Consider the following 25,613-nt stretch of genomic DNA (forward strand, 5'->3'; position numbering starts at 1 on the left):
AATTGAATTCACATTCATGCTTCTTTTCCACACTTTATACCAAAATGAAATAATAAAAAGGGTTTATTTTGCCTTATGTGTTCAAAATTTTATCCTGCTGTTCTATTCCTCCTTTTGGATGAAGTAAAAGATAATGTAATTTTGAGTGATGTCTTAGCACGGACAAAGACAACTTGCTTACTTCTCCATTCACCCTGTATGTACTAATCTTTATATTGCCATGTAATTGCAATAGAAAGCTACTTTTTTACATTTTTCTTTCATTCTTCATTTCTTACATTCTTCAGATGTTTGTAATTCATATTAGCAGCTTACATTCTGCATGGAAGTATTACTTAATATACTCTATTATTGAACACTATTTGAACTTTACTTTGTTAGTTTTTAAAAGAAAGAAAATTGTCATTTATCTAATTGTATTAGTATTTAATTGTATTAGTTTTTTTTAATTAATCATTTCTTATCATTGCAGAAAAGTGACCTGCAGCAGACAATATTGCTGCAGTCTGGAGCACTAAATAATGTCTCCAAAAATGGACAAAAAATCATATCTGTGCCTTCTCTCCTACAAAAAGTAAGAAAAATTATCCAGTGAATAACTAATTGAGGCCTTTCATCAGTTGATTATTTCTTATATTTGTTTATTTTTTAATTAAACATTATTTTTTTTATTTTGTTTCGTCATTTCTAATTTAGTTTGCTACACCTAGAATAAAAGTTATATTATCATTTTTTTTTTAAATGGTTATTAATTGACGTTGTTTGCCAGCATATATTCTGCATAATCATTTTTAATTATGCAGAATTTCCCTTGCATTAATTCTATAAAATCCTTAAAGTAACTTAAATATTTCTACCGTATCTCCCCTTTTTTCTCCTATCAACCAACTTTTCTATCCTTATAGGGAGCATTCCACAGACCACTCATCATCTCGGTCTTGTCTCTGGATCCTCTCTACTACTTCATCCCCAAGTGACCAGACCTGAGCACAGTAATGATGAGGTAGTATCAAGGCTTAATAAAGAAGAATGATAACTCCCTTATCTCTTGCTTGTTAGTGTTGTTCTTCAATAACCAAGTAATCCTGTGAGTTACCCTGGCTACTTTAGCAATATGCGTCTAAACTTCAACTCTACCTACTACTATCCCCAAATCTCTGGCTTCATAAATTTTCTGCAATACAGTTCCCTCATTGAGATACATAGCTTGTAATATTTTAATATCTCTTATTCTTTATTATTATTCATGACAATGCCAAGGAATCTGAAGACTCATCACCGGAGGATCTTTGTACAACTCTCCATCTCCACCACTACACTGAACCTCTACTATCAATCATCTACATCAATACCATCTATCTACTGCCCACCACCACAATAACTGGTATTTTTTGTCTGTAAATTGTGTGTGTTCTGACGGGCCAATTTGTCTGTATTTCTATCTCAAAATGCATAATTTTACACTTTTCCACATTAAATTGGCATCCATTATGTTTTGTCTGTACTATCAGCCTATTTAAATTATCCTTCAAGCTCATCACCTTGATTAACTATTACCCTACTCAACTTTGTATCATCAGCAAACAATTGAATATCTCCCTTCAATTTTTTTCCAAAATCATTTATGTACAAATTAAATAGCAGTGGTCCAAGCACTAACCTCTGTGCCACACCACTAGTCACCTGCCTTCTCCTGGATTCTGCTCCTCCATATACTACTTTTTTGATATCTATCCAGCAGCACTCTTTTATCCGTATCGCCAATTTCATATCTATACCCCATTAGTTGCAGTTTGCATAACAGAGTTCTATGTGGAATCCTGTCAAACACCTTTGTAAAATTCAGCAGTATCATCATATAGCCATTCCCTTTATTCATCTCAGCAGTCTCTGTATTATAAAAAGTTGGTGGATTACTAAGGCATGACCTTCACAAAGCCATGCTGTCCTTCATAGAGTATCATATTCTTATCCACCAATTCCTGAATTTCCTTTTTGACCAACTTTTACAGTACTTTTATCCCACTCCTGAGATGCTGCTTGGTCTGTGATTTGTTGCCACAGACTTAGATCCTCCCTTATGCAAAGGAATTATTTGTCCTTCCACTCTTTTAGGATTTTGCTGGAGCTAAGACCTATATTAAACAGCCTAGTCGAAGGCATTGCCAGTTCTCCTGCACAGTATCTTAAAATGCTAGCCAATATTCCATCCAGTCTGTTGTAGTACATCATCCAAGTGAAGATATTGTCATAACAATATCTTCACTTGGATGATGTGCCCTGCATAATGGTCATTCAGTAGCTCAACAATTTCATCTGCTTCTGTTAGCTCTTTACCATATGTACTCATTAACGTTATCATTCCATAGTCATTCTTCCTCCTACTTGCCACATAACAGAAAAACTCCTTGGGATTTCCAGAAAAATCCTAAAAGTCTCATAATCTAATTTTGCCTTCATTATCATGCTGGTCAATTTGGTTCTTATATACTCTCCACAAAATCTGTTTTGTTTTGTTTTTCCAGCTCTTGCTTAATGATGTTATTCATCCATGTAACTCCTATCCAATTTATCCTTCTGACTTTGGGTATACAGTATGATATTGCTTCCTCCAGATATCCCTTCGCTGTTACCTGTGCATAGGGATCTCATTTTTTGAAAACAAAAAACCGGCACACAATAAATTTTGTAATTAAGGGTTAAAAGAAATAAATTTTATTCGTTAACATTATGTATTTTAAAATAAAAAAATTAAATATTTATTTGAATTTGATTTATTAATGTAGATAACATAAATATTTATACATATGTCAAATAAATAGAATTCTAATACCAATACTTAAACACAGATGACAATACTTAAACACATAACACTTAAATCAAACATTAGTATATGAAATATAAAGACATAGAATAAAGATATAAAATGTTAATATGTCAATAAAACGGGAACTACAATGTAAATACAATAAAATATAAACAACACGAGCCTTATGCGTATTGTGTAGATGCATAATATCTGAAATTATATGAAAAATAAATTTATTTAATTTATTTTATTTTATTTAAAAATTTTAAAAAATGAAAACAAATTTATAATTAATTTTTAATATATACCTCCTGTCTTCCTTATTCTGCCTCTTCTTGTTAATTACAGCTGGTCATTGCCTGTCCCATTTTACTGCTACTTTCAGAATCATTATTATATTGGGTTGAAGAATGGATTTTGTGCAAGAGTTGTCGATTCTTAGATACTATATCAAAAAACTCTGAACATGACATGTTTCTGTAATGGGTTTTAACAAGCATGATAGATTTAACTACAGTTGCAAGCGATTCCTTTCATTTGTCTGTAATGAATTCATCAATGAAAAAATTTGTTCAATAGAAGCATTTGATCCTGGTAAGGTCAAACAAAAACTTATAATTTCACTGTAAGTAATTTGTTCCTTTTTAAAATGACCAAAGATTTCTTTTCACCTATCCTCAAGTTTACAACTGGCATTATTCCATTCATTCATTTTATACTCAGTTGCATACATTTTAACATGGCTGTACTCATCAAATAAGTTCTCTTCATTTAAGTTGAAATTTGGTAAGATGGTCTTAATTTCTTTGACACATTCCATTAAATTTTTCCAAGATACAGGTGTGTTCAAGCAAGCCCATTCCATTTTAGTAAATACACTAAACTGATTTTGAGTCCATTCTTGAATATATTGAATTGCAGTGAAGTAGAAATTGGAGAGGTTGTCTCTAAATGATGATTCAGTCATTAAACCTTCTTCAAAGATTTTTCATTTCGATTTTCACTTCACTGGGTAAATACTTCTCATTTTCACGCAATAAAATTTTCGTAATAAGAATGTCCGTCGCTTTTTTTACCTCACAACCCATAGCATATTCTCTTTCGATTTGCTGGATTGCCTCAGAAAACATTTTCAGCAATTTTTTTAAAAATAGAAGATAAATGAAAGACTTCTTATCACTGAAAAATGTATTCAAAATAGTTGGACATTTATCTTGAGACAAGAAATAGGATTTAAGCCCATCGTACATTTCAATAAAACAAATTAAACATCGCTGCAGTGAAAGCCATCGTGTTTTGCTAGGACCTAAAATAGTCTTGTATTCAGTTTCGACAAAATCATAAAAAAAAGATTTCAGACTTTCGACTCTGACAGTGAATTGGTGAAAATGCTGGAAAACTTGACCCAAAATTGTTTGAATATCTATTGGTAAGATATCAGCAGCAGTTTGTACAGCATTATGTATAATGTGAGCTGCACAACCTACACCTATTAATTTTCTGTTTAATTTGTTTTGTAATTTAGTAAAAACATTAATTTTACCTTTCTTTTTAATCCACCAAAATTTGTATTGGTATTATCTGCTGAAATGCCTATTATTTTATCAGTAATGTTATATTTTTGGGCAGCATTTAAAATGTGATCACAAATTAGATCAGAAGTTTCTTCAGGAAGGCTAGAAATTCTAATATTGCTGTTGAAATCCCTTTATCAACAGTGAAATACCTCACATTGATAGGTACAATCTTAAGATCAATATGATTAGATACATTTATGGATATGCAACAATATTTTACATTCCTCAGATCTTCCAATATTTCACTTTTTACATGTAACGATAAGACATTGGTAATAATAGCCTTGCACTTCGTTTGTGCACATGAAAATTTCTTATTCAAGAAATTTTTTAAAATAGAGGACGTACAGTCCATTGATTGGAAACTGTGATTGTGTTTAATTGCATGAAAAACAAATGTAGCCTCTTGTGCAACCAACACCATTTCTTGGCTACCTAACTTTTGATACCCAAAAAATGATGTCAATGATTGACTTGAGCTTTTTGCAGACACAGCAGACTTGTGCTTTTTTGTATTGACATGGTCAGTTATATCTGCCTTACCTCTGTGGCCAATGTTAAATTCTGCAATGCACACGCTACATTTCACTCTTGAGCTATCATCACAATCACTGCTTTTTGTTATGAAAATGAAAGGAAAACGATCCTTCAATTTTCATTGAAATTACTTTCTTTTGGGCATTTTGTAACAAACGATATAACTTTATTAATTTAAAAAATACAATATTCACAATTAATATGAGAATGCAAGAATACGAAACGAACAGTTCAAAACTAGGTTATATCACATACCCTGTAGCGATATAAAAACAATTTAGCGCCTGACACATGAAGCTTAGTTCGTATAGTGTACGATATCTGACAGTCCAAAATATTTCTCATTGGTTGAAAGAAAATGAACTATCGTGGCACGTTAATATTCAAAAACGTGTCCAATGAGAAACATTTCGGACCGTCGGATATCGTACATCAGTGTTTATCAATCTTCGGATATCCATGGACCCCTTCTTAAATATTTTCATTATTACTAGGTACCCCCTAATTAATAAATTAATTAAAATTAATAAATTAATTTAAAATATTAAAAAATTAAATATCTATTTTATTTGAATTTATATGTTCATGTAAACAAAAAATATGATTTATTTTTAATAGAACAAACTTTATAAAGATACTATAAAGTTTTACTTACTTGAAATAATTTATCATCAATGAGAGGAGTGAAATTGCTTATGGTGAGATAAAATTTCAGCAATGGCTCTATAGTTGTTAATTTCAATCTCAGATGCTGTTCGACATCTATAATGCGATTCCTCCTCTTCGTCTTAATATCTACAAGGGCCAAAAATCCAACTTCGCACAGATATGAACTTGGAAATAGGAAAATGAACCTTAGAGCTTTATCTGTTAATTCGGGAAATTCATTCTGTATTTGTAGCCAAAATGATAATGTATTCTCGCTGTATTTATTTTTTAGGAAACCATCAGAAGCTAGTTCTAAAAGTTGTTCTTTTTCTATTGACGATAGACCCTTTGGCATAAATTTGTTTTTATTGAAAGGGTATCTTATCCACTCAATATTAATGTCCAATTCAGGAAAATACTTTTCTAGATTCATTTGTAAACTTTTTAAATGCTGCAAGATAGTAATTTTCACATCATCATCAATTTGTTCATTTGAACTTGCGAGCAATTCATGAAGCGATGGAAACGCATCAAATTCTCCATTACCAACCCACTTTTGCCATGCCATAACTTCATTTTTATCTTCACTTTATCTTGGACATGAAATATAGAAATTTCCTTGCCTTGTAAAAATAAATTAAGACTATTTAATATAGTAAATATATCTGCCAGGTATGCTAATTGACTGAGCCATTTCCTATGTAAATGCTTTTTCAATTCAAACTTTTCATCAAGAAAAACTTGTAGTTTATTCCGAAGTTCAAATAAAAGAGTAAGGACTTTTCCACGAGAAAGCCAACGAACATCGGTATGGAAAAGAAGCTGTGTATAGTTGCTTCCCATTTCGTGTTGCAAAGTTGAGAGAAAAGTCTGACGTTTAGAGGACAGCCTTTAATATAATTTATAATTTTTACAGCTTCATCAAGAACTTTTCTTAGGTCTGTAGGCATCATATGTGTAGCCAAAGCCTCGTTGTGTATGCAGCAATGTGTCGACTTTTCTGCTTGAATCTTTGAAACAAGCCTTTTTTTAGATCCGGCCATGGATTTCGCTCCGTCCGTGCTTATTCCAACACAACTTTTCCAATCAAGCTTGTTTTGATGCATAAAGGTATTTATACTGTTGAATATTTCTTCTCCTGTTGTATGTTCTGGCAAGGGTTGGCAATATAAAAGGTTGTCATGAATTTTTTGATTTTTTTCGTACCTAACGAACACTAGAAGATTTGCACAATTTGTAATGTCGGTGGATTCATCCACCTGCAACGCATAATAACGACTCTTGAGTATATCGGATAACAATGTTTGTTTTATATTTTTAGCCATTTCATTGATTCTTCGATAAACGGTACTATTTGAAAGGCAAATCCGATCAAAAGATCTTTTTTTGCATTATCTACGATAATAATTTCCGCTATTATTTTTGCTGCAGGCTTGACCAAAGTTTCACCAATTGTTTCTGCTGCCCCACTTTTTGCTATTAATGATATGAAGCTTCTAAAGCCTTCATGTTTTCACCTCCTGACACGATCGACATCACTTTTTGAGATTCTTTTAAATTTTTTAGTTTATTTTGAAAAAATTCGACAGGTTTGTCCTTGCATTCATTATGTTTCGATTCAAAATGGCGATTTAAATTACATGGTTTCATGCTTTCATTTTTTAAAGTTTCACCACAAATTACACATAATGGAATAGGTTCCTCTTCATTTCCCGTTCATGAAAATCCACATTTCAAGTAATTTATATTGTACTTACGAAGTTTTCTCATCTTCTTCCTAGTTGGTTCTTTAGAGATTTCAGACGATACACACTTATCAATTTCACTTGATCCAGATACAATATCAACATTTTCTTGTTGCTGACAGCTACTTATATCTACTATGTTCCTCTCTTTTGCGCATTTTAAAAATCCAATCTTTAACCAGTGATCCATACTTAAGAATTTGAAAGCTAAAAAAAATTAGAGTATTTAACGAACAGTCCTTCAACAAATGGCTAGTGAAAGCAGAACTCGAAACAGACAGCAATGGTATGCCAGTAGAGATAAAGCAGCTATGAAGATGTTCATATGATTGGTGCGGTATTAACAAAAGATCATGCTACTAATTGACTAAGGTAAGCCGACAGTTCAGTTGAAATGCTAATTCTCTTCAACCAGATTCCTTATATAATATCTGAAACACATTCACTATATATTTCTTAGTTTTAACATGCTCACTCAAACAAAACCATTTGTTGCCGGTGCACCATATGGTTTTGATTGTCTACTATATAGCATTTTATGTGGGAGGGGGGGGGGGGTCATGCGATTCATTAGTTAGTGCCGTTTTTACCCAGTTGTCTCTAATTGCACTGTTTGTTGAGAAACATATTACACAGCCTGCAGATGTCTCTGTACCTTATTCAGTGATACAATAGGAACATTTTACGATCTCAAACTTAAATTTTATTCCATGCGTTAATGATGCATAGCCGAAAATTGCCACGGACCCCCTGAAGACCTTTCGCGGACTCCTGGGAGTCCTCTTACCACACTTTGTGAAACACTCCCGTACACTATGCGAACTAAGCTTGAGACAAAAGATTGCTAAAAATTTACGGCTGACGAGATGAACGAAATAGATGCCGTGGTTGTGATTAGTTTAAACATACAGTTGGGTGACTGTCTCCCTCATTCTGACATTCTTTTCTCCAGCTGAATGAAATGTATGGAACTAAATCGTTTTCCCAAAATTCTAACATTCTGGTAATTCACCGAACTACAAAATAAATATGTCTCCGCTTTTTGTTTTGTAAACATACATTTTTAAAAGCACCCAAAAATATTACAACTTGTACTTATTCTTACTCTCAGGGGACCCTGTAACCACTAGAGAGCGCGTCCCCTGGATGGCGGATAGGGGAGCTCACCATGTGTGTGTGTGTGTGTGTGTACGTACATGCACGTGCGTGTGTATATATATATATGGTGGGGTGGTCCGAATATACTGAATAAGGACTCGTGGACCAACAGGGCCATAAGGGGCAATTATCTTGATTATAAGGGAAGCAGCACTCCCATGGACCCCTAGCTGGATCTATCCTCTCCTTCTTTCTTCTTCTACTTTGAGGAAGACCCACTTACTTTAATCTTTCCTATAAGGCCTTATCAGCCAACTCTTCTTACTTTATGACCCTTGTGCTATTAGAGTACTCGAGGGCCATGGGGGTCTTTTCATTTCTGGCCTTACAACTATGTCCTCTCTATAAACCTTACTATATTTCTTCTATAATCTACCCTTTCCCCTTCAATATACCCTATTCCTCCTATGGGTTTAAATTCGGAAGAAGGCGAGTTCAGAAGCCTTAAGGTAGCAGTCCTACCACTGAACTATTCCATCGTTAGGCTTGTCCCCTGACATGGAGAACATAACCATACTTGTAAGCTGACAGAAAAAGATAATCGGATTGAATCTATGGGAAACGACCCTGGAATGGAAAAGGGAAAACGAAAATGGAAACGACAAAATATAATACACATAGCAAACTGGAATGTAAGAGGAATAGCATATAAAGAAATAGAATTAGACCAGTTATTAAATGAAAGAAATTTTAAAATAGCAGTAATCACTGAAACAAAAAAGAAATTAAAAGGAACTATGAGAACTGAAAATTTTAATGTGATATACAGTGGAGTCGACAGAGACCAAAGAGCACAAGCAGGAGTCATGATTTGGATTCATAACTCCCTTTCAAAACAGTTAAAACATTATAAATTATGGAATGAAAGAATAATAGAAGCTAGAATAAAAATAGATAGAGGCCATTTAACAATAATTGGTTTATATGCCCCAGAGGAAGGAAGAGAACAGGATAATATTGATTTTTATAATCAGCTACAAAACATATATAATAAAATAAATAAAAATGATTACATAATTTTAGCAGGAGACTTAAATGCAAGAATTGGAAACACGAAAATTAATAATAATATAGGAATACATGGAGAACACACTCTAAACAGAAATGGTAAAAAATTGATTGACTTTGTAGTTTATAATAACTTAAAAATAATGAATTCCTTCTATAAACATAAAGACATACATAAATATACTTGGGCAGCAAGAGGATGGAAATCAATATTAGATTACTTCATATTAAATGAAAAGACATCAAAGTTTTCACTAGATGTTAGAGTTCACAGAGGATATGAAATAAGCAGTGACCACTTCCTCGTTAAAATAAAATTAAGATTACCGCCTAAATGGCTACAAGTAACAAGAACAGAAAGAAAAATTGAAACATCTGTTTATAAAACTAGACTATTGAATGACACAAATGTACAATGGCTATATGAACAAAGAATTAACCAGTATCTAGATAAAATAAAACAAAATGAAGAAATAGAAATAGAATGGCTTAATATAAAAACGATACTAAATGAAGCAGCAAATGAAAGCTTAGGAAAGACCAAAAAATTCAATAAAAGAAAAAACTGAAGATCTGGGTTGATACAATCAAAGAAATAATCAAAAAGAAGCCTATCACAAATGGTTAAGCAGTAAAAGATTAGAAGATGAAATAGAATATAAAAGAATAAGAGCCATAGCTAAAAGAGAAGTCAGAAAAAGACATAGAGAATCATGGAATAAATTTGTTTCTAATTTAGAACATGATTTATATAAAATAAGACCCAATGTATATAAGATTTTGAAACACCTAAATGCAGATACCAAAGAAAACATAAAATTAAACACTGAATTGAAATTAGAAGAATTTCTAAATTACTACACAGAACTGTGGACAGACAAATATTTTAAAAAAGACGACTGGCAAACAATTAACGAAAATGAAAAGGAAATAACTGAAGAAGAATTAGAAATCAGCCTGAAAGAAACAAGAAACGGAAAATCACCTGGAGAAGATAAGCTAGGTTCAGAACTATATAAATACGCAGGAACAAGATTCAAAGGAAGACTCTTATTATTTTTAAAAAAAATTTACTCAACTGGTATCCCCCCAATAGAATGGAAAAAAGCAATTGTGATTCCTATCTTTAAGAAAGGTAATAGAGATGACCCTAAAAACTATAGAGGTATCAGTATACTAAATTCATGTTACAAAATATACAGCAGAATCTTAAATAACAAACTAATGAAATATTCCGAAAACTTTATTCTAGAGGTACAAAATGGATTTAGAAAAGGACGATCATGTATAGACCCAGCCTTCTGCCTAAAATTAATAATAGAGAAAAGAAGAGAATATAATTTAGAAACACATATTGCATTTATTGACTTTGAAAAAGCATTTGACCAAGTTAAAAGAAAGACAAATACCAAATAATATCCTAAAAGCTGTCACATGTATATATGAAAATAATCAAATACAAACAAGATTAAATCATGAGCTATTATATACAAGAGAGATAAACCAAGGGGTCTGACAGGGATGTCCCCTCTCAGCAACTGTTTTTAATATCTACATAAATGAAATAATAATAAAATGGAGTAAAATTTACATCAAGGAATTAAACTTTCACCTACAGTTAACTTAAACACTCTCCTCTTTGCAGACGACCAAATAATAATTACAAATTCTGAAGATAACTTACAGAAAGCTATTTTAAATCTAAATGAGATATCCAAAGATTATGGTATGATAATATCAATGGAAAAATCAAAAACTATGGCCTTTAAAGGACAAGATCCAGCAAGAACTAAAATAGTAATAGATAACAAGATCTTAGAACAGGTGAATTCATTTAACTAGCTAGGATGTATGATCACTTATGAAAATGAAAAAGATATAAACATAAAAATTGCAAAATATTTAAAAATAACAGGAGTAATTAACTCTATATTTAAACCAGACCTAGTTCAAAAACAAACCAGGCTAAAAGTATACAATACATTATCCCTACTTATGAAAATGAAAAAGATATAAACATAAAAATTGCAAAATATTTAAAAATAACAGGAGTAATTAACTCTATATTTAAACCAAACCTAGTTCAAAAACAAACGAGGCTAAAAGTATACAATACATTAGCCCTACCGGTCTTAATGTATGGAAGCGAAATCTGGACAATAAAACAAAAAGACAAACAAAGATTAACAACAGCAGAAATGAAGTTTATGAGAAAAACTGCAAAGTATACCCTATTTGATCACAAAAGAAACGAAGATATTATGAAAGAATTAAACCAAGAACCAGTAATTGAAAAAATTAAAAAATATAAACATAGATGGATGGAACACGTTAAAAGAATGAAAACAGAAAGATTACCAAAACAAGCCTTAAAGTACAAGCCATTAGGAAAAAGAAAACCAGGACGTCCTCTTAAACGATTTAACGATGACTTCTAAGGCCGGAACAGGCCATACTCGGCCTAAATCCTTGATACGTATGATGATGATGACTTATTCTTATTAGAAATGTTAATATTTTTATATTCTAAAAAATCCGGGACATTTAGCATCCCGAACTAAACATATCAGGACGCCGGGACAGAAGTAATAAAACTGGGACGTATGGGATCCCTACCTATGCACTATGAATATCCTTCCCTTGCAGATCTTTATACCATTTTGCTGCCTACTAAGTTTATCGTAATCATCTGCCTTATAGTTCCATCTATATCCTATCTTAACTGGAATTTTCACGTTTCCTTACCTTCCAAGACAAGACCATATGATCACTTCCCCCCCAATTGGAGGATGTAACATCTTAGTTATGGACAGGTCTTCTGATACTATAACAAACAAGATCCATTGCTCTCATATCCTGATTTCCGTCCATGTTCTGCCTCAAATAATTGTTTACCAACTTCCTGCCACGTGACCTTTCCTCCTTCCAATCTGTGTCTTCGAAGTTGAAATACTCAACTTTCACTCATTGTACTACTCTACCGATTCATGTCTTTCACATTCACCCTGACATCCCACCCCTTTGCCTATAACAGCAACCAATTTTATATTTTGTCCTGTTTGTGCATATAGTTACTTCATGCCAGGGAAACTTGTATATAGAGGGTAATGAGATCATATCAGTTGCCTTAGTTTCCCATAATGCAATGCACATATCCTTACAGACATATATAAGATGTCACACCTTATTATTAAAATACTCTGGATTAGAGATAGATGTTGATAGTTTTTTCACTTGGTTATACCATAAATTAAGATACCAAGAAATTATATACTTGGTTTAATTCTTTATCCAAGTGTAAGCAAACAAAGTTTGCGCCTGAAGTGTTTTCAGGACTGGGGCAACTCGTGGCAGAGGTGGTATGACTTCACATCACTTGCCTTAGTATCCCATAAAGGTTTGAAACCGGTCTGGGTAGTGGCCCTTCCCTTAATGCATGGCATTATACATGTCTGCAAGGAGATGTGCTTTGCATTATAGGTTACTAGGGCAAGTGATGTGAAGTCATACCACCTTTACCACGAGTTGCCCCAGTCCTGAAAATACTTCAAGCAGAAACTTTGCTTACACTTGGATAAAAGATTAAACCAAGTATATGATTTCTTGGTATCTTTAATTTATTTAGAGCAGAGGTGCTATCCACTTGCCTGACCTGGCCTGTTAATGAGTTTTATTGCTTCTTTCAGATTGTTAATTTTCAGTACTCAAATTTGGTTTGAGATGGTCGGCATAACAGTGTGAAAATGTCTTTCAGTAATGTCAACTGTCAGAAGAAAGGCCATTATAGGTTCAACTTTTGGTTGCTAAGTGGAGTAACTTTTACTAGGCTTTTTTTTTTTTTTCCCTCGGCTATTTCCTAAGTTAATCGATATATGTGCAGACATATGAGTTTTTTCCTTAGAGAATATCTAGCTCTTTATTGTGCAACTCATAATCAACTATAAAAATCATTCTGTTTTAAGACAACAGTTACAAGTATTAGTCTTGTGGATCATTTGTTTTATCTGCTGTACTGTTAATCTCAGGTCTTTAGCAATCATTGATAGACCTGATAGACCTCAGCTATTGTTCATGATTAGGGATGTGGACCTTGAGGTTGAGTAAGCATGCCAAAAACTATTCCCCATTATTCCTGATGCTTTTAGCATTAGTATATAGAAACACTAGCATCCCCTTAGGCTCCCAACCACCTTTACATCCTGAATTGACTCTCTTATTAGATATTGTTGTCTGAGAGACTAGATTCTGCATTTTTTATTCAGTCACACGCTCATTTGCATTATGGGTACCTTCATACACGCATGTACTCACACACACTCATCTGCTTCTATCCTAATTTCTTCATTTTTCTTGACTTTGTGCTCCCACACTCAGGGAATAAAGCTCTCTCTAGATAGCTAACTCCGAATCCATTTATGTGCAAACCATCAGCATTGTACAAATCTTTCTGTCCATCATACCCAAGTTACAGATCCACAAACTCTACATCATTATTTCTACACAACCTACATTTTGATTTATTAGCTATCATCACCCATCTTCTCATTTCACCTGTATCATAGCATGGGAGCAGACTCACAAACTTCACCTTCTCACTATTCTTTTTAGCTTCTCCTAATATCTCTTTCGTATCCTTACTCATACAATACTTCTAATCTCTCGGATCATTAGTTCCTACCAAAACAATCATTTCTTTCACCTTCCCTTTCTGCATTCTAACATCCTAATTTATTACTAATTAATAAATTAGTAATGAATATTACTGATTTATTAATTTTTACACCAGTGAAACAAGATTTTATAGCACTTTTGTGAGGTACTCCCCCTTTTAGAATCGTATTTAAAAAATTATCTGCTTATACTCTTTCTCTTGTTCATTCTAAGAATTTTCTTTTTGGCTTCAGACCTCTTGCTGTTTTCTGTCCTCAGTTTAACTGATCTCTTGCTGTTTCTGCAGCCTTTCAATCTCACACTTTGCCCTGTAAAGGACGACATGTAAGTGCGCTATTTCTTTATTCAGTCTTCTATGTTCTCCTGAAATTTTGCTACAACACTTTTAGTATTATCACCAATATTCACATTTTTCAGTCTACTGTCAGTACTCTCTACTCTGCTATCATGTGATTTGTTCTCTCCACATTCACTCTCAAAACATTTATGATGCACTCTTGCTCACCAATTTTGCTTTCTTTCTGCAAATCTTTCAAATTTTCGCAACAAGTACATCTCATAAATTTAACACATAATAAAATTTCTAATGAAAGTCTTCGCAGAAATTTCTTTAGCTACTTAACTTGGCTTAACGGTCAAGGGGTGCTTAAGGGTCAAAGCTGTATAACTGAGAGGAAACCTCCACATAGCCTTTAAAGGAATGCGGAGAACCGACCAGGGCTTCTGACCTAATGTCCAATCCTCACCTTCTCGTGGTGCACCCTGTTGGGTATCTACTTTGATACTGAACGAACGAGAATGGGCTGGCAATTTGGGATTTAGCCGACCAAATTGTATTCTTATTGGTTAAACCAAAATAAAAAATGATGGTACAACATGACAAAATTTCATGCCGGCTGGGGCGTCGCCCAGTTAAAAAGGCACCCGTTGTTTTCGCCAGGGAACTAGGGTGAACAGCGAAAAGTCAGCTACTGGAATAAATCTGAAAACAAACCCCAACTCAACATCACCAGAGTTAAAGATCGCAACTATCAACATAAGAAGCCTGAATGGCAAAGAAATGGAGCTAGCTGAGGAATTAGATAAGTACAGATCGACATAATAGGGGTGACTGAAACAAAAAAGACCAAAACTGGTGAGATCTTTCTGAGCAATAAATACAAAATGTTATATTCAGGCAATGACAATCAAGGAAAAGAAGGAGTAGCCATAGTATTCAACACAAAATATGAGGCTAATCTTCTTGAATGGCAGTCAATCTCAAGTAGAGTAATGTGGGCAAATATGAGAATGGGGAACTGGACAATGAGACTTATTTGTGCCTATAGTCCCACAGAAGGTTCTACTAAGGTAGAAGTGGAGGAATTTTTTGATGCTTTAGAAAAAGCAACTGACACAATGAAAAAGGAAAAGTTGGTCCTTGTTGGGGATCTAAATAGCAGAATAGGAAATGATTGTGAGACATATAAAAATATTTTGGGAAAATTTGGAGAAAAGAGCAAAGCTAATAATAATGGCAAATATCTGTTGGATTTCTGCTCAGGACATGGACTGGTTATTACTAACACCATGTTCCAATATAAAAATGTGCACAAATTCACATGGAGAGAAGAGGCTAGGAATAAGAAAAGTCTCATTGACTATGTTATTGTTGATAGTGATGTTTTCTCCCTGGTTCAGGACACCAGAGTGTACAGAGGATTTGAAATTGGAAGTGATCACTATTTAATCTTGAGCAGGATAAAATTGAATTTCATATTGAAAAGAATAACATGTAAGAAAGTTTTAAAGCAAATAAAAGTTGAGCAGCTCTCAGATGTGAACTGTAGACTAAAATACAGAAAGATTATTGAAAAGAAAATGAAAGAGTTTGAGAACAGGAATCAAACCTTGGAGATTCAGTGGCAAACTCTGAAGAAAACATTGATTGATTCTGCCAGAGAGGCATGTGGTGAGGTTGTGTGCAAGGATAAAAAAATCAGAACTTCCTGGTGGACACCGGAAGTTAAAGAGGCAGTGAAGGAAAAGAAGAAAGCATATCAAAACTTCCTAGCAAATAAGTCAGCTTTTACTCTTACAGAATACAGAGACAAATGTAAGAAAGCTAAACATTGTGTAAAACTAGCTAAACAAAAGTCATGGGAGGACTTTGGCAAGAACATAGAAAAAAATATCAAGAAGATGGCAAAATATTCTGAGGTTGTTGAAGAAGCTTAGAAATGGAGGAAAGAGTGCTGTAAAAGGAATTAGAGATGATAAAGTGACATGAAAACAGGAGAAAAAGACTTCCTTGAAGTATGGAGTAACTACTATGAAAAATTGCTAAATGAAACAAGCAGTGATAGCACAGTGGTAAAAATCACTCAACAGGCACACAGTCAGGAATACATATCCATACTTGAATTAGAAAACGCCATCAAAGGCTTGAAATGTGGAAAGGCAGCAGGAGTAGATGATATTAGACCAGAAATGCTGAAGTATGGTGGTATAAAAGTCTTACAGTGGCTGTACTGCATAGTTCAGAAAGCCTGGACAGAGGGACGAATTCCCGATGATTGGAGTAGAGCTCTCATAGTATCCATATATAAAAAGGGAAATAAAACTGAATGTGAGAATTACAGAGGTATTTCCCTACTGAGTGTTCCTGGCAAGATCTATGCAAGTATACTTGAGAAACGGTTGAGAAGAATTGTGGAAGAAAAGCTTGGTGAAGAACAAGCTGGATTCAGGCCAAATAGAGGCTGTCAGGGTCAGATCTTCACTTTACGACAAATAGTCGAGAAAGCATGGGAATATAACAAAGATCTGTATTTAAGTTTTGTCGATTTGGAAAAGGCATATGACAAGGTGCCAAGAGAGAAGCTATTCAATACGCTGCAGTTATATGGTGTCAATGGGGCATTATATCAAGCAATACTTAGTCTTTATTTGAGTTGTAAGTCAGCAGTTAGAATTGAAGGAAGTACAGGAACATGGTTTAATGTTAAATCTGGTGTGAGACAAGGATGTACATTATTCCCTTTGTTATTCATTATCTATATGGATCACATTATGACGGAAAGTGGTATTAAACCTGATATCAAAATTGGAGATGTTAATGTCAGCTCTTTGCTTTATGCAGATGATGTTATACTTCTAAATAAATCTGCTACAAGTCTGCAAGATTCTCTGACTAAATTGAATAGCTGTTGTAATAGATATGGTATGATGGTCAGCAATAAAAAGACAAAGACAATGAAAATAGGCAGAATCATTGAAAATGTCAACTGCATTGTAAATGGAGAACCTATAGAACAAGTAAAACATTTCAGTTACTTAGGCACGATTTTTACTGAAGATGGTAAATTAAATATAGAAATAGACAACAGAATCAGGAAAGCTGGTATGGTGGGAAGTCAATAGAATAAATTCATATGGAATAAGAAAGAAATTAGTCGGAACACTAAATTAGCTGTATACAAGACAGTGTTCAAACCAGTTTTAACTTATGGATCTGAGAGCTGGGTCAGAAGTAAAACACTTGACCAAAGACTAGAAACTGCAGATATGAGAGTCCTGAGAAAGATTAGAGGCGTGAACAGATGGCATCAATGGCAATATCATATTAAAAATGAGGATATTATTAAAGAACTTCACATTGTCAGCATCCAGGAATGCGTTAGAGAGCTAATCTCAGGTGGTATGGTCACTTAAATAGAATGGGAGAGGAAAGATTAGCAAAACAAGTGTTCTCTGCCAGGTTGGCAGGAAAACGACCCAGAGGAAGACCAAGATATAGGTGGATTGATATGGTACAAAGTGCCTTAGACGATAGAAATATAAGATCTGATAATGTTGGAGTCCTGACAAGTAACAGACTGATTTGGAGGAAAATTGTAGATAGGAAGTTAGTAATGATGTAAATTTTTCATGTAGTACTGTCATATCCTGTACACCCCTTGAGGGTACATGGCAGGAATTTGATGATGATGAACTTGGTTTATAGTTTGCTCTGTTTTCTTGAGGTAATTGCTGATTTACTTTCCAAGAACTTCCAGTTTAATTTCTTGTTTTTCCTGGACTGCTTCTTTTTCTTGAATCCCTTACTTACTACTTCATATAATCCTCTTTCTTACCTCTGATCTCTCTCTGTCTGGGAATCCAAACTGGAATAAGGACTGTTCATCTTGGCTACATAACCAATCCAGTTCGATCTTAGCTCTTTGACATTTTGAATAACATCAGCAGTTTTTATGATGTGCATCCCTAAGTCAGGGCATCCCTAACTCCAACGTTGTTCAAGGGTCAAGTGTAGTTTTAATGTCTGAAATAGTGCAGATTCTATAGTCGATTTTCTTGAGTGCCCATGCCAGAGATCAACTAACTCAAGAGCCGGTTTAAAAAAAAAAAATCTTAGAATAAGTACCTGTAGTTGTCTACTAGAATTGAACACTCGATGCTCTTTCTTCAAGTAGTTTAGCACTGAGGAGTGCAAACGCCACTTCCACTAGGTTACATAGGCTCAAGAATATGTCAAGAGTAATACAGGTATCCCTCAATTAACGTGATTAATTAATCTCTCAATGTTACCGCGTATATCAAAATCACGTTAATCAATTGTAAAAATTACAATTCGTTTATGATCGATTACTGTATTAATAATTCGTTTTATATGGTACTCTTTTAGGAAAGATAAAAAAATTAATGCAAAGTAAATGTTTAATAAATACTTGTACCTACATTATTTACTGTACTATTTTTATCAAAAGTGGTTTGAACAGTTTTAGTTTTTTTCTTATTGGCATAAATTTTACGATAACAAGCAAAATGACTCTCCAGACCTCGACACACAAGCAATGAAGCATAAAGAAAAAACACTGCAAATGTAATACATGATGGTACAAATTAAGTTAATATTGAATCCAACATTATAATAAATTTAGTTTAATCCTTTATCCAAGTGTGAGCAAACAAAGTTTGCACCTGAAAGTATCTTCAGGACTGGGGTAAGGTGGTACAACACTAGGACGACTCCTTGCAAAGCTGGAGCAAGCTACCAACACTCCTATCACAGTATCTCTCATAATGTAAAACACATCTTGCGGATATGTCTAATGTTATGCATTAAGGGAAGGGCCACTAACCAGACTAGTTTTGACCTTTATTGAGGTCTCTTCAGTGGGAGAGAGGCCCACGTGGAGATACCAGCCAGAAGCATTAGCAGGTCATCTCTACCTATAGGAGTTGCCAATTGGTGTGCCACCTTTTTAATAAATTACTCTGGATTTAGAGAAAGATGTTGAAAGTTTATTTTTCACTTGGTTAGAATATAATAAATTTAGTTTAATCCTTTATCCAAGTGTGAGCAAACAAAGTTTGTGCCTGAAAGTATCTTCAGGACTGGGGTAAGGTGGTACAACACCAGGACGACTCCTTGCAAAGGTGGAGCAACCTACCAACAATCCTATCTCAGTATCTCTCATAATGCAAAAACACATCTCCTTGCAGATGTGTCTAATGTTATGCATTAAGGGACGTTCAGGCGCAAACTTTGTTTGCTCACACTTGGATAAAGGATTAAACTAAATTTATTATATTCTAACCAAGTGAAAAATAAACTTTGAACATCTTTCTCTAAATCCAGAGTAATTTATTAAACAGGTGGCACACCAATTGGCAACTCCTATAGGTAGAGATGACCTGCTAATGCTTCTGTCTTGTATCTCCACTTGGGCCTGGCTCCCACTGAAGAGACCTCAATAAAGGTCGAAACCAGTCTGGGTAGTGGCCTTTCCCTTAATGCATAACATTAGATATATCCGCAAGGAGATGTGTTTTGCATTATGAGAGATACTGAGATAGGAGTGTTGGTAGCTTACTCCACCTTTGCAAGGAGTCATCCTGGTGTTGTACCACCTTGCCCCAGTCCTGAAGATACTTTCAGGTGCAAACTTTGTTTGCTTACACTTGGATAAAGGATTAAATTAAATTTATTATATTCTAACCAAGTGAAAAATAAACTTTGAACATGAATCCAACATTATTTTTTAGCTGAATATAGAAACTAGAAGAGTTTGTGCCGAATATATAGAAACTATAAACGTTTCAGCAGATGCAACCTTATGGGCAACTCGTAGTAAAGGTGGAGTAAGCTCCAGATCACTTTCCTTAGTATTTTCCATAATGTAAAGCACATCTAGAGCAGTGCTTCCAGTGGCGGCCTGTACATAAGCACTGCGACACTGCAGCACCCCCAAGGAAAAAATGAAAAATTTAACTTTTGTTTGTGTTTATAAATAATAACAATGCTTACAACATTATATAAATGCAATACAACATGTTAAAGGTTACAGCTTATGTTTCGACAGTGATTGAATAGTTAATAATTGGATTATATTCCAATTATTAATTTTTCGATTAACGCTTTAGATTACGAAACAAATACACTGTGATCTATCGCAGTCAGACTTGTCAGTATTCGTTTGTACTTGTGATTGCACGTTATAAGTCATTCCGACACTGCTAGTTTGAGCAGTGTATCGTATGCTTGCGTGCGTTATTTCTGTGAGATACGAAACTTTTATTATTGATGCATGTTCGTGGTGAGGGTGAACTATTTTTTGCAAATTTTATTTTATTTTGTTAAAATAACATATAATTATTTATTTATTATAGATACATGGCTGAATTATGACGAGTGTCACTTTTGAAAATATGAAAAGAATTATATTTTTCAATTATCATTACACGAAACAAATACGCTGTGATGTAACGCACTGTCAGAATTATCGCATTTGGGTCAATGCAGCCATCTCGCCGATATTCGCTTGCGCTTGTGATTGCACGCTACAAGTTATTCCGACACTACCTGTTTGGGCAGTGTATCATATGCTTGCGCGTTATTTTTGTGAGATACGAAACTTATTATTGGTGTTTGTTCGTGGTGACGGTGAAATATTTTTAATAAAGCAATTTTTTAATATGTAAATTTATTTATTAATAAATTGGTTACTGTTAAGAAAAAAAATTTTTTATTTTTTTTATTTTGTATATGCAGCTCCCCCACATAAACTTTCACCGGCCACCACTAAGTACTTCCCAAACTTATGGATATCAAGGCCTCCTTTGGAAAAATTAAAAGATTTCATGGCATGGCCCCCATCGGAAAAAAAAATCCTAATACAGACAGATATTATAATATTTATTATATTTATATTCAGTACAAAACATACACACCAAGTGTATTTCTTTCCATGCATCGCCACACCTGTGTACACTAGCAATGAAACATTAATTTAAAGCACGAAAAACTTGGCCGTTTTAAATGAGTACAAGATTTTGCTTTTGTAAGCTTTTTTTGTGCTTCTTATCAATATCTTGGAAATGAAACTTGTATGAATGAGCAGATACTAATATTCATTAAGCACTGAAATATGCAGGAAGTAAAATTTGTGAACCAATGTGTGATTTTTTCCATTAAAATATAAAAAATAACAAAAAAAGAAATAATAAAAACTAAATACATTTCTTTTAAGATAAAAAAATATCTACTTAAAACATTTTAAATTTGTTTTCATTATTTCATGGCCCCTTTTTACAAAACTAACGGCCCCAAGGGGGCCACGGCCCACAGTTTGGGAAGCGGTGTCCTAGAGGGCATGTATGATAAAGAAGCCTTTGACTCTCTATTTCAGTAATACATGATGGTTTATTTATTTTCAGTTACAATCTAGAAAGTATTGAACAAAGAATAAAAAAAAAAAAAAAACTAAACCATGCTATACTGACATCGGAGGTCATGGTATCTCTCAGATACAATTTACTGTCAAATATCACAAAACTTTACGTAACATGTGCTAAACCAAATTGACAGCAAAAAACAGTGCGGAATATCATTTGTAACGTATGAATGCACAGCTACACATGACCTCCAAGCTATACACTGAATTGTGTAAGAATATTTATATTAAACATTTTGCTTGTATCTGTCAGATCAGCTGTGAGCTCCGTAGAGTTAAAGGTGCATTAATCAAAACTCTTGCCGCATATATCAAGGAATTGCATTCGATTTTGCTGCATTAAGCAAAACTGCGTTAAGCAAGGGGGATACCTGTACTTCAAAATGTTAGTTATTATTATTAACACCAGACCTCCATGGAGTCAAAAGACTCATCACAGGAGGCAAACAATGTTATATGCAAAGCCCATTAAGCTATGCCTTTAAACTCATTCAATGTATCTGCATTTACCACATTGTCAGGCAAAGCATTCCACTGACCAGCCACTTTCCAGCAAAGAACCTATTCCTTGTGACCTGCTTACGCCCTCCTTATACAACTTCCAGGTATGTCCTCTTGTTCTACCCCCTTCTTCCATTTTACTTCTATGAAAAATTTCTTCCACATTAACCTGGTAACAACACTTTACCAATTTAAATGTCTCAGTCATCCTCCTATTCACAAGGCTTTGCAAACTAGATTCCCTCAATCTGTTCTCATATCCCACATCCTAAAGACCAGTTATGACCTTTGCCACTCTTCACTGGATCCTGTCCAACATACCATGTAAACCAGAGGACCAAATCTGTGCACAATAATCCACACAAGATATGATCAAGGCCTTATACAATGAAACTAGAACCTCTTCATTTCTATAAGTTAAGGTTCTTTGCATCATTGCCATATGATGTGATGCATTGATATGATGTTTTCACAACTTGTGCAATCTGACATCTGAATTTCAGATCCTTGTCCACCACTACTCCTCCAGAATTTCTTTGCATCATATTGTTGCCTATCATATTTCAGAACCTTATACTTGGCAACATTGAATTGACAGTTCCATACCATTGCCCATTCGTACAATCTATTCAAGTGCTACTTGTAATGCCACATCTCCTTGATTCCTCATCACTCTCCCCAGTTTGAAGCATCTGTATATCACCAGTTAAACCTATCCCAATATCAGTAATATACAAATTAAATAACAGTGGTCCCAAAATTCACCTTTGCAGCACACCACTAGTTGTGTTCCTCTTTTGAGATAATGCTCCTTGATACACAACTTGCTGATATCTGTCTGATAGTCATTCACCTATCCAACTCGCTAGTCTATCATGCAATCCCATCTGCTTCAGTTTCATGACCAACTTATGGTGTGGCAATCTATCAAAAGCCTTTGAAAAAAATCTAAGTGTACCACGGTATATGCAATCTCCCTTGGCCAAATACATTCATCACCTTGTCATAGTACATGAGCAAGTTTGTAAAACCCTACCTCCTTTTAACAAACCCATGCTGACAAGTATGAAGAATACCACAGTTATCAACCAACTTTGGTATCCTATATTTCACCAACCTCTCCAATTAAAAACTACAATTCCAGATATACAGATTGACCTGTAATTTGTTACCTTAACAAGATCACCACCTTTATGAAGTGGAACAATGTTGCTTTTCATTTGTTGACTTCTTGCAACAGGCTTAGAACATTCCCTTAAGATGTGGTAATATGTCATCAAGTCCTATTGCCTTATTGATATATAGCTTACACTTAACTCATCGTATATCTCTTGCTTACTCACCATTAAGACTTCTTTCATTTCATTCTCTATGCTTGAGCTTTTGATTTCACACTGATGATAAAACATGCTGATGAACTGCTCACTGAATACCTCAACTATGTCCTCTGCAGCAGTGATCTCCCACTTTCTTTCTCTCACTAATCTCCCACTTTCTTTCATCCATTAACATTAACAGCATCTTACCATAATTATTCTTCCTTCTACTTGCCACATTTAAAACAACTCATGAGGATTTTTCTTGGTCCTATATGCTAATTTTTGCTTATACTGCACTTTTGTTGTCCTTACCAACTGAGTCACTCTCCTGGCCTGCTCTTCATACTCATCATGCAACTGATTATTACCATTATTCATCTTATGCTGTCTCCAAAGTGCCTTCTTCTTCCAGATTTCATGCTTAATCCTCTTGTTCATTAATCCTCAATCCTTTCTTATTCGGACTTTTGACTTTCAGAAGATGTTCACACATATTGGTGCTGTTATATATTTCTTTGTCAGTTCCCAAGCAGCATTTATTTCCTTACCACTCACTCCATGCTATATCTCCAAGCTGTCTCCTAAACTTGTCATAATCACCAGCTTTGGACTTCCACATATGTCCCTTCCTCACAGAATTCTTCATATGGCTAGCCACAGCCCAGGTGATCACTCTCACCAACCGGAGGGAATTGTGAAACCACACTCACAATTACATCCTCTGATGAAATGATCAGATCGAACACTCTCGAAAATGGAAAATGAATTTCTCCAGTTTTTGAGATAGTTGTCTCTCAAGAACTGGAGAAATTCATTTTCCTTAGTCCTAAATGCTATCTCTTTGTTCCAATCTATACTGCCATAATCAAAATCACCCATAATAATAATCACCCTTTCCTTGCTGACTAGCCGAAGTCGTGTATACATTTCTTCATCACCATCCTCCACATAGCAACATCCATCTAAATGTCTTGTCCTGTCAACTCCACATCACACCATGCTGCCTCAAAAAAATATTGTTACAATTTCCTTATGTGAATGTAATTCCCTTGCTATCATTAGCAGTACTCTCTTCTCCTTTCTGTGCTCACATAAAACACTGTATCCTTTCATTTCTATTCCAGTTAGGATATCATCTTCATTCAACCATGTTTCACTTATTCCAGTGATTTTGGAGAAGACAAACTCAATCAGCAAAACAATTTCATCTCCCTTATTGCTGATACTCCTGACATTTGTAAACAAACACAGCAGTTTCACTTTTTCACATTTTTGGTCGTAAGGTACCAAAATTCTGGGGGGTACCAAAGTTACCACCAGAATTCAGCGATGTCTGTGTCATTGACATTTTCTGCAACCCAGAACCTCTGCACTAGATGATAGACACATTTGCCTTGTTCATCTGCTTGAATATTAGCTGTTGTACCAGTTGGATCAAAATATGTCTCTGTTTTCAGGAGCAAGGAGCACTATAAATAGCAGGATCATTTCTGTCTTTCACTATCAAATCTCTGGATGATTATCATTATATGAGACTATCAGCTGAATGATCTGGATCTCCTTCACATGCCCATGGAGGTTATCAGTTAGTACATTAAGCCATTTTGAACAGACATTTAGTCTGTGTTTACTGTGGCTTATGTTTTCAGTGCACTTTATATCTCTGTGCCTATGAAAATTCCTTCATAACCAAGGCCAGCTGTCAGTTAATAATTTAATAAAAAGTTATTTAATTATTATCCCTGTCTGTTCCTTGAAGCAAAAATAAAGTGATTAACATCTTTTTGGTATCCATACCACATTCCAAACTTAAGGTATTTCCACCCATGCAGAAGTATTACAAGGCCTCCATACTTTCACCTATGCTCTTCTTCCTATATAAATAAATAGCCTGCATACATATAGATGGTCCTATCTCACTG

The 25,613-nt window shown here is 34.4% G+C and overlaps 1 protein-coding gene across 2 annotated transcripts in view; it reads left to right on the top strand.

Moving 5' to 3' along the window:
- Positions 1-25,613, top strand: part of LOC150096603 (DDB1- and CUL4-associated factor 11) — a 346,061-nt gene that overhangs the window by 114,765 nt on the left and 205,683 nt on the right. For both annotated transcript variants that reach the window (XM_090408033.1, XM_090408034.1), the window contains one exon: positions 473-574. In XM_090408033.1, coding sequence (XP_090264159.1) covers positions 473-574 — 102 coding nt within the window. The remainder of the gene's footprint in view (positions 1-472; positions 575-25,613) is intronic.

This window comes from Typopeltis vanoorti, chromosome 18 (genome assembly GCF_054136105.1).
Source record: "Typopeltis vanoorti isolate ZY-2024b chromosome 18, IOZ_Tvanoo_1.0, whole genome shotgun sequence".
Taxonomy (NCBI): Eukaryota; Metazoa; Arthropoda; class Arachnida; order Uropygi; family Thelyphonidae; genus Typopeltis; species Typopeltis vanoorti.